Source organism: Aythya ferina, assembly GCF_964211825.1.
Source record: "Aythya ferina genome assembly, chromosome: 2".
In the NCBI taxonomy this organism is placed as follows: Eukaryota; Metazoa; Chordata; class Aves; order Anseriformes; family Anatidae; genus Aythya; species Aythya ferina.
This window is the reverse complement of record NC_140297.1, coordinates 160035866-160048847: the sequence shown is the minus strand read 5'-3', so window position 1 is coordinate 160048847 and position 12982 is coordinate 160035866. Positions and strand designations below refer to the sequence as shown.

Below are 12982 nucleotides of genomic sequence, written 5' to 3'. Positions count from 1 at the left end.
ATTTAATTGCTGAGGTTAATCAGGATTGAAATCCACGGGATGGAAACCCTTGGTTTAATATTGTCTGTTTTTATTCCACGTCTTTAATCCCAGATGTGTTTCTGGAGGAACCCCTACTCTTGTGGTTGAGAACCATTTCAACACACGTGCAACTATTTTACCTTCCTGAGTCAGGAGGATTTATGAAGTGGGCACATCTTTATTTAGGCAATTACGTGGCTTAATAGGCACTCATCGAGGTTCATGATTTTTCTCAGGGTTTGAAAATGGTAAATGAGATTTGTGCTGGATTATTTTTTTCTGGAGATTATCATTGAGGTGCATGTGAATGGAAATTCAGATTCAGTTCAACTCGAGGAGTTTTTTAAAGCGTTCCTTGGGTTACCTGAAATGTGCTGGATGCACGGGAAGCCGACTCGAGCTTCTGAGCACAAATTTCTTAATGAGAACTGGTTGTTAAAAATAGAGGTTTACAGATCAATTAGAGTATTGCCGGTAACCACGGTTTGAAAGCTAGTGGATTTTGTATTTGTATACTGGAAGAAGACGTGTGCTCTTTTTCTTTTCAATTTGCAATCACTTTTTCAACCTCAAATACTCATTCTTCAATTGACTTATCCGAATAACCCGCATCAGGTTCTTCTTGTAAGTTAGGTCTTGAAATAGGAAGCGTTTCTTTGAGTATTCACGTTTTTACTTGTAAGAAGATAAAGAAGAATTTAAGAAGATAAAGCGATAACGTTGATAATATCCTGAAAATCAAACATTTCAATGGAATCACTTGTTTTTTCCCTGCAGATTTGGGCAGGTACGTGAGCAGCGGGCAGCTGGGGATAGAGATGTCGCGGGTGATGGGGACGGCTTCCAAAGGGGAATGCTGTTGAAGCTCAGAGGCATGTTTGAAGAGCACTTGGAGCCTAAATCCTGTCTTTTCTTTTGCTGTGTGCTAAAGAAGAAGGGTCCTGTGGTTTTTTTTCCACCATTTCTCCCAGATCAGTGCTTTGCCCCTCCTGCCTCGCCGGGCCCCGGAGCGCGCCCAGCCCCCGTGTGATCCGCTCTTTCCTCAAATGCCAGCATGCAAATGCGATTTCTTACTATGTAAGGATTACTTTAAAAATAAATAAATAAATAAATAAAAAATAAGCTAAGCCTAAAGAAGATATCCAGAAGTAAAAGAAAACCATCCTGTAAGAGGCACTTGTATTGCCGTTAGCTCCGAGAAATCCTCTCCGTTTCAGCTGGTTGAAATGCCGTCGGGATGCTCTTCCCCTGCTCTCGGTTTTGTATGAGATTTATGTGAATCAGGCATTTTTGTGTTTCGAATATAGGTGGGTTCGTGCCTGCTTCTGGGGGTTTGGATGAGATCTTCTTGTCCCTGCTTGCATGTGGGTGTTAAACGTGAGCGTCCGCCGCGCTCCGGGGTGAATCGTCCTTGATTGCTAACCTCACTTCCCAAGATTTTGGCTTGGAAATCTCCCTTTTTTTTTATTTTTATTGGTCTTTATTTAAGAGAAGTGCATTTCAGTTGTGTCACGTGGTGGCTCCTGGCTGAAATCTTGGTGGTTTTGTTCAATTTTTGGCAGTTTTGCCGTGTTTGGAAGCTGCGCAGCCGCTGACGTTGGGTTCCCATTGCCTGGCTGAGCCCTTTTCCCCTTTTCTCCCTCATTCGGTCCAGTTCTTGCTTTGGGTTTGCTGTTGGAAAAAATGAGACATGGGCTTCAGAGCACTTGGAAAGTCTTGCAGAAGACACACGAAGAGGCCGCTCGGTGTTTAACCATGGCAAAGAGAAGAAGAAAGTCAAGACTTGGTCAAGACAGACATTTAGGAAGAGGTTGCGTGAAATCATCGGACTTGGACAAAGTTTCTGCTGCTTCGAGGGATGCATGGAAGAGCCCAAATCTCCAACTGCAGAGAGTTTTATTAGCCCGGGACCTGCACCCGTAACATTTTTAGTGTAGGTGCTGAGATTTCGCCGTCGAGCCTGGCCCTGGTGTGGGCGCTGGACCCCCAACAGCCGCTACGCTGTTTTAAAACATTTTTATAGTGTCCCTCTACCCCCTTTTCATTAAAAATTTTCATTCCCCTGTCCACCCCGGGGTGGGGGAAAGACAACCCTCAACCTTGTGTAGTCAAGGTTATGGCGATAAATTCTGTAGCATTGTCACTTCTATTCGGAGTAAATTGGCTGGCCGCTTTCGGGCTGAAGGGAAGATAATTTGCTGTAGTATTTCAAATGGATTAGAAATGGATTTGAAGGGAAAGTTCATGCCTCCCATTACAAAGGCTAGAAAGAAGACTATCTTAAGGCACTGTTCACACTCTGGCCTTCATTATCCACGCTTAATACCTTTCCTATTTTCCAGCGTTAATGAAATTTCCTGCCGGAGCGGGTCTTCTGGATGGACGGGAGAACTCTTTAGATCCGAGGGCTTGTGCTGCAGAAAGGGAATTACAAGCCCCTCGTGTCGAGGGCTGGCGTATTCTTCAGGTCCTTGGCCTGGCTATTATCTCATTAATTTTATCCTCTCTTCTCAATACAGTTCATTTCCAAAGGCCGTCCTTTCCATTAGGGTAACAATTCAGCTGAGTGCCGTGACACCGCCGGGGATGAAAAGCGACGAGGGCTTTTGCCAGGCTCCTTGCCCTCCGTTGGAGGCCTCGTCCCCTTCTCCCGGCCCAGCGGTGGCCGTCCCCAGGTCGAGGTGTCACCTCGGATGCATGAAGGCAATGCTGGTGGCACAAGGACGTTGGGGTGACGCCACCGCGTGCGAGCAGCACCTGAAGCGGTCGCGGCTTTCCGTCTGCTTGGCCAATTCCCTTTTTTCCCATTCTTCTCCGTGGGCAAAGGTTACCCGGCGAGGTTTCTTTACAGAACATATTTTACCTTCAGTTCTGAATGGCCTAGGGCTTCTGGAAGTAAAAAACAGAAGTGGCCAGAGCTCACCCTAACGCGTGCGTTCAGCAGCCTAAAGTCCCCGCGAGGCGTCTCCAGGACCGTGGCATCTCCTCTGCCGTGCGCTCACATGGAGTAGGGCAGGTGCTTGGGGTTTTAGGGCAAACACTGTACCCAGCCTGGGGTACTTTGGGGTTTGGGATCTCTCCCCACAAAGGTTTGGGCCGTATCTTTTGCAAGCAGGGCGAGGACGGACAATAAAACTGCTGAAGCAGTGCTGCAACCTCCTGGCGCCTTTCGCTCCGTCTGGCTGTCTCCAGCAGGGGAAACAGCTGTAAAGGTTACTGGAGCAGATTACAACTCCTTTTGAGTTTTGATTTTTTTTTTTTCTATTTTTTTTCCTCCTCTCCGTTAACTTTTTGAGTTTTTAGCACTGGGTTCCCAGGCGAGGAACCAAGGGGTGCCAGGGCTGTCCCCGCTCCGATGCCCCATCAACCAGAGGGTGGAAGCGGAGGTGGCCAAGCCTCCTGTGGGGTCAGGTCTCGGTCCAGCGGGACTCACAGATGCTTTTTCTCCCTCAAAAATGCAAATTGGAGGACGTCTGGGTGAAGGCAATGCCTTCAGCTGCAGAAATCCTTGAAATTTCTCTGCAGGGGAGGGACGTGGGCCCCACGGTCCTGCTGCGCGCGTCGCCGCTCTGCTCCCGGTGCGCTGCCTTGTTCCTTTTTTTCCTCTTTTTTTCTAATATCGGTTTATAAAAGTCTAACGTGTTTTATAATCTGCTGCTCCTGCTGCTTGGCGTTTGCCAGCAGCTGCTTGTTCTCTGCTCACATACGAGGGGTCAGATGCCAGCGGGTAATAACTCTTGAGAAACGGGGACTTTTGAACGGGGGCCGCTGCGGCGCGCAGCCACTTCAGCGGTTCGAGTGAGCGTGGAAAAGTGAGAAAATAAATATCTGGAGGGTCTGGGGGAACAGTGGGAACGGTGGCTGATGCTCTACGGCTGTGACCGCCCCAGCTCTGGGCTGCTGCTTAAACCAGGAGGGATTTCCCCCAGCCTTTTATTTTGTACCCTGATGGTGATTTCTTTTTGGAGAAGCGCGCTGGGCGCAGGAGCGCTGCTCTGAGTTATCTTCTGCAGACCCCGAGGCAGAAGAGGAGCAATATGGTAACATCTGGGCTCCGTGTCTCCATCAGTAGGGTTCCCTCGGTGCCGTGCTGCGCTTTCTGGGTTGAAATTGAAGTAAATAAACCTCATGTCACCAACCGTTCCCCTAATGCGGCGTGCGTGCGGGGATTAGGGATACAGCCGGATCTTTCTGAGCAAGAAAACGCTCTGTTTCTACCCAAATCCAGGTTTGCAGCACACCCCGGAGTCACGGCAGCGGCCTGCAGAGGGTCACTTTTGAGCCATTTTCCTGTTTTTTTAGACAAACCTCTTTGAGAGGAATTTTGTGCTTGGTGTGCAGGGCGCCCGGCGTGGGAGATGCTCTGGTTGCTCGCAGCATCTCCCTGTATTCGAGACCTTCGAATATACTTTGCTGGTGGGCTGCAAAGAGCTGCAATATTTTTTTTAAACAGAATGCTGTTTTTTTACAGGCAGCTAATACCAAAACTGCCTTGCCACGATCCCATGTACCCGCGTCAGCAGTACAGGGGTGCAGATCTGTAGGGGACCGATGCTTATAGCTCAATGGCACGCACAACGGGAGCGCAAAAACCACCAGCACCGAGCATCCCGTGCCTCCTCCTCCCTCGGGAAGGCTGGAGGGGCTCTGCGAGATGTGTGTGAGCTTCTTGAGGGAGATTTTCTTGGGGTTTCCATGGGCTGGGGCGTTTCCATGCTGCGAGCTGGAGCGTTGCAAATCTGGGGACGCAGGGAGCTGGGGAAAGCCCTCAGGACCTAAAGTGCTCAATCTCAGCTTGGTGGTGCCGCCTTCTCCTGCTGCTTTTGCACAATTTCAGGCTCTTTGCTCATCTCCGGAGCAAGAAAAGGGGTTGCCCGGGGACCGAGCCCCGAGCACGGCTCTGCGAGGTCCCCATCCCCACCTCTCCGCCTGGCAGGAATTCGCCCGGCTCGGTAGCCAGTGGCAACAGCCCTATTAAATGAATCGGCTGTCACACTAAGCACCAAGAAATGTAACTATTCCATTTTACAATTCCCTTTTCTCTTGGCGGCACATGTTCATTTAAAGGTAATGCTCTCCGGGGTTTGCATTCTGCTGATAGGATAGCAGCCCTTAATTTACAGATAGTCGCCGCTTAATGCCCGCTTTATATACGTTCCCCTAATAGCATTACGAGCGTAGTTTGTGCTAATACCAAATTAGGGCTCTGATTTGCATAAACAAATTACTGTTTGGATTAGCGCTAAATGGCGAAGGCGACTGATCTCGGCGTAGATTTGATGGGGCTGCAACGCCTCTGTTTGCATAACGGCATCTGTACCGCAGTCAGCTGGGGGCGGGGGGCTCCCTGCGGGTCGTGCGGGGAGCTGGGTTTGGGGTTTTGGGGTTTTCATGGGCAGAGGAGCCCTGGCCAGGAGGGATTTGTCCCCAGGGTGACGCTTGGGAAATTCCCGAAGGTGTCCTTCACCCGTTGGGGACAGCTTGAGCACGTCGTGGTGATGGTATTGTCCCGATGACACTAAAAATTGGGGCTGTAGCACAGCTCCAGCCCCATCGCTGCGGAGCTGGAGGGGGATCGTGTCCCCTTGGTGGTGTTACGGGGACCTGCGGGGCTGGAGAAGGGTCCCCAGAGCTGCCAGGATCCGATTTGGGTCCCGGAATCCCCTCCAGGCATTACACAGGGACCAGCAGCACTCTAGGGCAGCTCACCCCATGCAAGGACATGGTAAAAAACCTACAAAAGACAGGCTTGGGGTGAAGCTGCCAGAACATCCAAGCCTTTAGAGCTCCATAAAGCTTGGCTAAGCTCCGGGAAGGTCCCATGGACCCATGGCTTCTTCCACCGATTCCCCTGGGGGATTGCCACCAATTTTCGCTCTCTAAAGCATTTTTTCCTCGTGATATCTTCCCGAATCTGTTCTCACCGTGCCTTTATCCTTCTCCTACAGGTCCCTGCTGTTAAACCAAGCGCGCCCCTCGCCGCAGGGCACCAAATCCCAGCCCGTGCCACCGGGCTGGAGGAGCAAAGGCTACCGCTGCATCGGAGGGGTGATGTACCGCGTGTCGGCCAACAAACTCTCCAAAACCTCCAGCACCCCCGGCCGGGGCAGAGATCTGAGCACCAAGAGCCCCGGCAGAGCAGGTGAGCAGCGAGAATTTCTCCTGGTGCGCACCCAAAACCGGCGGGACCCCAGCTTTGTGCTGGCGTCGGCTTTTAGCCGCTCGTCCCCAGGCTGCGTGGCTGTGGCTCGTCGCCTTCCCCCGATTTGAGAGGATCCACCTCTCTCCGAGAACCCCGAGAAGTGTTTTTTGGGGAAAAAAATCAGCTTTTTAGGAAGCGGAATTCGGAGTTTGCTTGCTCGGAGTTCGTTCAGCACCTGGCTTGCTGGGGTTGCGGGGTGCAGGGGAAAGAGGACAGCCCCAACCCAACGGCGTTGGGCATCCCATCGATGCCACGGGGCATCCCCCAGCAGTTCATAGCAGAAAAATAACATAAAAGAAGCAAAAGCTTTGGGAAAGAGTTAAGACAACATAGTTTTTCTTTAACTCGGGCTTTGAGACACCCCGTTACGCTTTCTTTCTCCAACCCCAGTAAGGATCGCTAAGTCCCGGGCAACTCCCGACGGCACCATGAGGTTAAATCTATTTGATGTGCTCATCAAATCCCATTCAATATTGACCTAAGAAAGCTGTGAGGATCATTTTGAGGATGGAGCAGGCGTTTTGACACAGTTCCTGGCTTTCCATTGAGCTTCGATTCAATTTGTCTTTTAGCTCCCCTGGTGCTTGACACCTCAAGAGCAGCTCTCAGGCAGGACCGGGTTTTCGAGCTGCTCCTGAAGTGGGTTTTGAGTTTTTACCTGGGGTCAAACGGTTTTGCTCCCAAACTGGTTATTCCTGGCACCCCTTGGGTACCAGTTCCATCAAACAAACCCACAAAAAGCAGGGTTTGGAGGCAAAAGGAGGGAGGGGAAACAAAAATGCCGTCAGCAGGAGGACTGAGCAGCTCCAGCAAGGTTGGAAATGGTGAAAAAAATAAGGAGCAAAAGGCAACAGAGAGTAAATAACTCCTCCGATGCTCACACGTGGCTGGTAAGGGGAGTGGGGGAGAAAATAGACCCATAGGGCTTCTTCTGGAGTCTGCGATCCTATTGCCTGCGAGCTCGGCTTTGGGGCTGAGTCCGGAGGAGGGTGGGCAAGGATCAGCCCTGGGAGGCTTGGAAAAAGGCTGCGTAAATCTCGCTTGGTCGTGGACCAAGCAAAGCTTGGGGTCAGCGAGGTCTGTTTTTTTGTTTTTTTTTTTTGGGGATGGGATTTTCCGAAGTGTCCAAATCCCTGAACTCCTGCTGCTTTTCCACGGGACCAGGCACTGCGGAGCGCTCCTGGAGACTTCTACGTGCTGCCGGGGGACGTGTTAAATTCAGCGAAATTGTAGGAAAATGGGGGAAATGGCATGAAAAAATGGGAAACCTTTTAACGGAGGTGAGACCTGTTGTAGGAAGCCCTTCCCAAACAGGGATCTTGCACATCCCTTGTTCAAAACCCTTGTTCCGACCTCTTTCTTTTTGTGTTTGGTGTTTTTTTTTTCATTTATCTGCGTGGAGAAGTCCCTAAATCTGTGCAGCCACTGGGAAACGGCAAATTCAAGCTTAGGCAACTCAGCAAAGGCTGACGGGTTCAGCCTGCCTCTAAATAGCCAGTTCTGGGCTGGAGAAATGAGAAACATTTCTGTTTCTGGCAGAAAACCACCCCGAAAAGTGGGGTTTCTGGCAGAGGGTTGGAGCTAGACCAGTGCCAGACACTGCCTGGTGGGGTGGCAGAGAGGTGGGAAAGGCTCCTGACAATTTAATAACTCGGAGTTTGCTCGTGGTGAGGTATAATTTTGCTGCTCACCCGAATTTCTTGGGCTGGTGTTTTGCCTTTTTGAGCTCCAGCTGCAATCAGAAATGCCATAAAGCCCCGAACCGGTGCCTCCAGCCCCTGGGCTGTGGGATCGGTGCTGGGCTCCGGTTTGGGGAGCCTGGAGAAGTGCTGTAGCCGTTTCTGCCAGGATTTCCACGAAACGGGGGGAAAGGTCCCGGCGCCACAGCGTTTCCACGACAAATCTACAAGGGGAAGCAATAAAGAAACGAGCAGAGAGGAGATTGAAAGCAGCAGGAACAAAATGAAGGTTTGACACGGGCCGGAGAGCAGCCCTGACCCCGCTATGGGCACGAGCTGCTGCCGTGGGGGCAGAGCTGTTGCAGCCTGCGATGTGGGCTCACTCCAGCGGGTTTTCAGATGCTTCCCGTGGGGAAATTTTCCCCTGAACGACTTCGACGGATGCCTGGAAAAGCCAGCAGCTCGTGCTCACGGTGCTGGTGGCTGTCAGGACGCGCTGGCTCTGCCTGCTGGAGGGATGCTCGTGGCCGTCAACAGCTCCTCGGGTGTTAAGGTCTTATTTATCATCAAATTTTCCTTTTTTTTTGGATTTATTTATTTTTTATAAACTCAGAAGGCTTCAAGATCCCTCTCTTCTCCCACGACGGCCGAGCTCCCAGCGGTGGAGCTTTAAGAGGTGCTTCAGCTTCTCGCCACGTGCGCCCTAAATGCCGCCGCGGTGGCTTCATGGCGGTGCCTCTGACACCAGGAGAGCGAATTATTTCCCAAACTCACGGCCGAGTTCAACCCTACGGGGCTGGGGGGCCTTTCCCAAATCTCAACACGTTCCCTCTCTCCATCCTGGTGCTTAACAGCTCTTCCTGCCTCAGTTTCCCCCTTCTGCCATCGTGGCAGCGACATCCCCGCTGGCAAACGCTCAGCGCTGCCGGCGAGCCGGCGACGGTGCCGGGGGCTTGGGGGAAGAATGTGCCCTCCGTGTCATGGGGCTGGGATTGTTTAATCCCATATCCCATTTCAGCTTAATCCCTTGGGGCTGGGATTGCTCAATCCCATATCCCATTAGAGTTTAATCCCTTGGGGCTGGGGTTGTTCAATCCCACATCCCCTTTGAGCTCAATCTCTTGGGGCTGGGATTGCTCGATCCCATATCCCCTTAGATCCTAATGGCTTGGGTTTGGGATTCATGAATCCCTTGGTCCCTCCTGAGCTCAGTCACATGCCTTTAGGATTGCTCAATCCCCCTGTCCCTTCAATCTCACACCCTCAGATTTGGGATTGCGCCATCCCTCGGATCCTTTTGAGCTCAACCCCTTGGTTTTGGGATTGTCCGACCGCTCAGTCCCTCGGTCCCTTTTGAACCCAACCCCTTTAGCTTGGGGACTGCTCAATCCTCATCCCCTTTTAGCTCAGCCTCTCGGGTTTAGGACCTGGTCTCCGCGACGTGCAGAGCTCGGGAGATTCTCCAACCTCCTCGCCACGCCTCCGCCGAGCCGGTCACGCAACAGCGCCGAAACGCTTCGTTAATTGAGCGTGCCTCGTTAAGAACCAAACGCCTGAAGCAGGGACGTGCTCGATCCTGTTGGGGTGGGAGGGGAAGCGTGCCCAGCTGCTCTCCCGCATCCCCTTTAACGTTTTTCCCTTCCAGAGGGCTCGTGCCGTCCGGGGAGATGAAATAAATCACCCCCGGCAGCCGCGGGTGCTGATCGCCTGCGACGCTTAGAAGCCGCTTAAACGGCTGCTAATTAAAGAAATAAATTAACCGGGTGCCGGCCTCGAAACTTTCGGTTCAGCACCCGGCAAAACGAATGGCATCTCTGTACCCACACGGCCCCAAAAAAAAAACCAAACCAAATTAAAACAACAAACTAAAAAAACCAACAAAAATCCAACAAATTACCTACATCACGCTTCTTTCCACGTTTCCACCGCGGCGGTGCTGAGGTCCCAATAAAGGGACCCCTGATACGAGCACTGAAGTCGTTCCTAAATAATTAAGCAGGTCATAATTAACAGGGATCCCTCTGCAATATTTGGGGCTGACCCGAACGCGAAGGAAGGTGCTGAGCGCCCTGCTGCAGGAGGAGCCCTGGGGTGAGAGGAGCCGTGAGCTGGGTGCCTCGTGCACCCCGTGCCACGTCCTGGGAGCGCCGAGCTTGGCTCCCAGGCACAATTTGGAAGGATTTCAGGGGAAATCCTCCCCTGGAGGAGCGGGATTGGAGACCGGGGAGGGAACCAAGAGCTGCAAGCTGGGTTTGTGTTCCAGGGAAAGACATCAGGACTAAGGTAGGGGTGCTGGCAGAGGGGCACAGCCTCCACCCCGCTCATTTTAACCACCTTTGGCGCTTGGGGAGTCCATTCGGCAGGGCTGGGTTGTTCCTTTTTCCCCTTTTCTGCTCCCCAAATCCCAATTTTGGAGCGGGTAGAGGCAGGCGCCGCGGAAAAAACCGAGGGAGCGGAGCCAGGCTGCCGCGCTGCTCGCCCGCGGATTCCTTCAGAGCGAAAGGGAAAAAAAAAAAAAAAAAAAAAAAAAAAAGTAGTTAGGCTGTAGCCCCTGCTATTAATCATAGCTGTAATCATGCATTTAATGAACATGACAGCTCCCGTTCCCTCCGGAGAGACGCGCCGAGCCTCCCGGCTGGGTTAGGTACAACAATCACTTCCCAGCGCTCGCCGTCACCGCCGGAGCAGGCAGCGTCGGCTGCGGGTGATGCATGGAGAGGAGCAGCCCCGTTTGCACGGGCTGCGTCTTCCCTTACAGATGATGTGCCTCAGCCCGGCTCGATCATTAAGGAAAAGAAGAAGAAAAAAAAAGAAAAGAAAAAAAAAAAGGAAAGGCGGAGGGAGAAAAACACCTGTCCCTTACGCGGGGTATAAAATATCAAGCCTGACGCCGCCGTGCTGGGTGTAATCAGTTAAAAAGCCCTTAATGTGCAGTTCCTTGATGCTCTCCCCAGCAGCTTTTTTTTTTATTATTTATTTCTTCTTTATTTTTTTTTTCCCCTCCTCTTGTTCCCTCTGCCTTCGCCGCCTTTCGAGCTCTGCAGCAAGGGACTTTTATAGGACCGGCGGCGCTTGGCCCCGACGCCGATGCTCTCCCCGGCGTGCTGAGGTCCCCTCGTGCGAAATCGCGTCGCATCTGAAGAAAGGACCCCGTGAGACCCCCCCCAAGATCAGAGTCAAGCCCTGGGGGCATGGTTGCAGCATTTTGTTCCCTTTAATCCAGAGCCTGCTGCCGTGCTCCCCGGGGGATCGCGCACCAGCACGTCTCAGCTCCTTTTTCTAAATTTAACCCCTCTCCAGCCCTCTTGTGTCTTTTTCTGCCCCAATTTCGCACCGCGTGGGTAACTCTGGTAACGCAGGGAGACCCCAAAATCTCCGCCTTGCTTCCGTCCTGCTCTGACCTTCAGCACTTAACATCTTTTTGTGTCGCTTCGAAGAAAAACTTGGGCTCCTTGGCCCCTCCAACAGGGGTGCAGCGATAAATCCCCCTGCCTGCATCCCCTCGCTCGTTGCTTTGAGCATTTAAATTAATTTTTACGTGATGGAAAGGCTTCTAAAAACGACACCCTCCTGTAAATCCTAAGAGATGGAAGAGAGAAATGAGGCTTCGCCCCTTTCCAGGCTGCTGCGCGTTAACGGGCTCCGCGCGTAATTAGGGAGCTTCCGAACCGGTGCCATTGCGCAGCTCCTCCTGGGTAAATATTTAGGCACTGCCCTATTAGTTGGGCGAGGATTTCCACTCTGGGCGAGTAATTAGGAGGTTGGACAGCGTGGAAGCTCGTAGGAAGGGTTTCTTAGCCTGCTGCCAGGCTGCTGCCTCGCTGGATGTGGCCGGCACGCCGACCAGGCTCTTCTGCCCTGTGTTTTGGGATGGATGGGAGCGTTTCGCAGGCGTGCAAAGTGCCTGCAGGCTGCAAATTAATTCACAGCACGGTCACCTGTTCCGGGAGACGTGCATCGGCCAGCCAGCATCGCACACGTTCAGTCCTCCCAGCGATTTCAGTGGTTTTAGCCAGCGAGCCTTCTTGCGGGAAGATTAAAGCTGTGCAAAAAAAATAAAATAAATTCAGCCATGGATTTATTTTGGGTATATACACGCTTAAAACCCAGCTGCGTGAGACCGTTGCAGCTTTTATTTATTTATCTATTGATTTATTTTGTGCCTTCTCGGGCAAGGATGTGGCTGGCAGATTGTTAAAACTAACTAAAAGGATGGCGCACGGGCACGGCAACGCACGCATACCCAAGAGCTTTTCCACCCAGGGGATCCCACTCCTGGGATAGTTTGTCCTGCTGAGCTTGTTTTAAAGATCATTAATGTAATTACAGAGGTCTGAGGGAGGCTCTATCCCGGCCCTAATAACCGGCTTTAATTTGGGTCTGTGTCCCTGCATCGTTTGGAGGGGCAGCCTTGCTGGAGCGCGATGCTCTGGAGCACCTCTCGGGGAAGCAGGACCCCAGCTGTAAGCCAAAAAAACAACAGAAAAAAAAAACAAAATAATTCAGCAAAAGTGGCTCAAACACTCAGTTATTTTTTGGTGGCTGCACGAGGAAGACCCGGACTTGCATCCCATATCAGGGCTGCCTGATGCCCTGACGGACGGGCACGTGCCACCCGTGCCGGCATCGCTCCCGCGCCGTCGCTTTTGATTTTCAGAGGGAACAGCTGGGGTTTTGCCGGTGCCAGCAGCCAGAGTGACAGCTCGAGCGCGGGGGGAGCTATCAAATCCCGCTCACTCACTCCCCAGCACGCCCGGGCTGGCAGGTGAGTGACTGAGGCGCGCTCGTGCCACCTGGAAAACCGCGAGCCGAGCCTTTATTTTCGCTTCAGTCTTCCCTGCGCCGCTCGAGGACGATTTAATTATGTGCACGCACGGGCTCCAGGCAGCTGCTGGGCTTCCCCGGGCTGCTGCAGGGAGCGTGAGCTGCTTCTGCCGAGCCTCCAAGGTTGCTCCAGTGCATGCGGGTTCCCCGGGGGGGGTTTCCCAGCAGGTTTGAGCATGGAGGAAAAGGGCACCTGATGGATTTGGAGCCCTTTTTGGCAGGGCTCGTCCTTGGTGTGGCCGGCACAGAGGTGCCG

The 12982-nt window shown here is 52.4% G+C and overlaps 1 protein-coding gene across 16 annotated transcripts in view; it reads left to right on the top strand.

The window, feature by feature from the left end:
• ZC3H3 (zinc finger CCCH-type containing 3) overlaps positions 1–12982 on the top strand; it is a 120799-nt gene that overhangs the window by 71217 nt on the left and 36600 nt on the right. For all 16 annotated transcript variants that reach the window (XM_084508500.1, XM_084508506.1, XM_084508511.1 and 13 more), the window contains one exon: positions 5970–6163. In XM_084508500.1, the coding sequence (XP_084364626.1) occupies positions 5970–6163 (194 nt within the window). The remainder of the gene's footprint in view (positions 1–5969; positions 6164–12982) is intronic.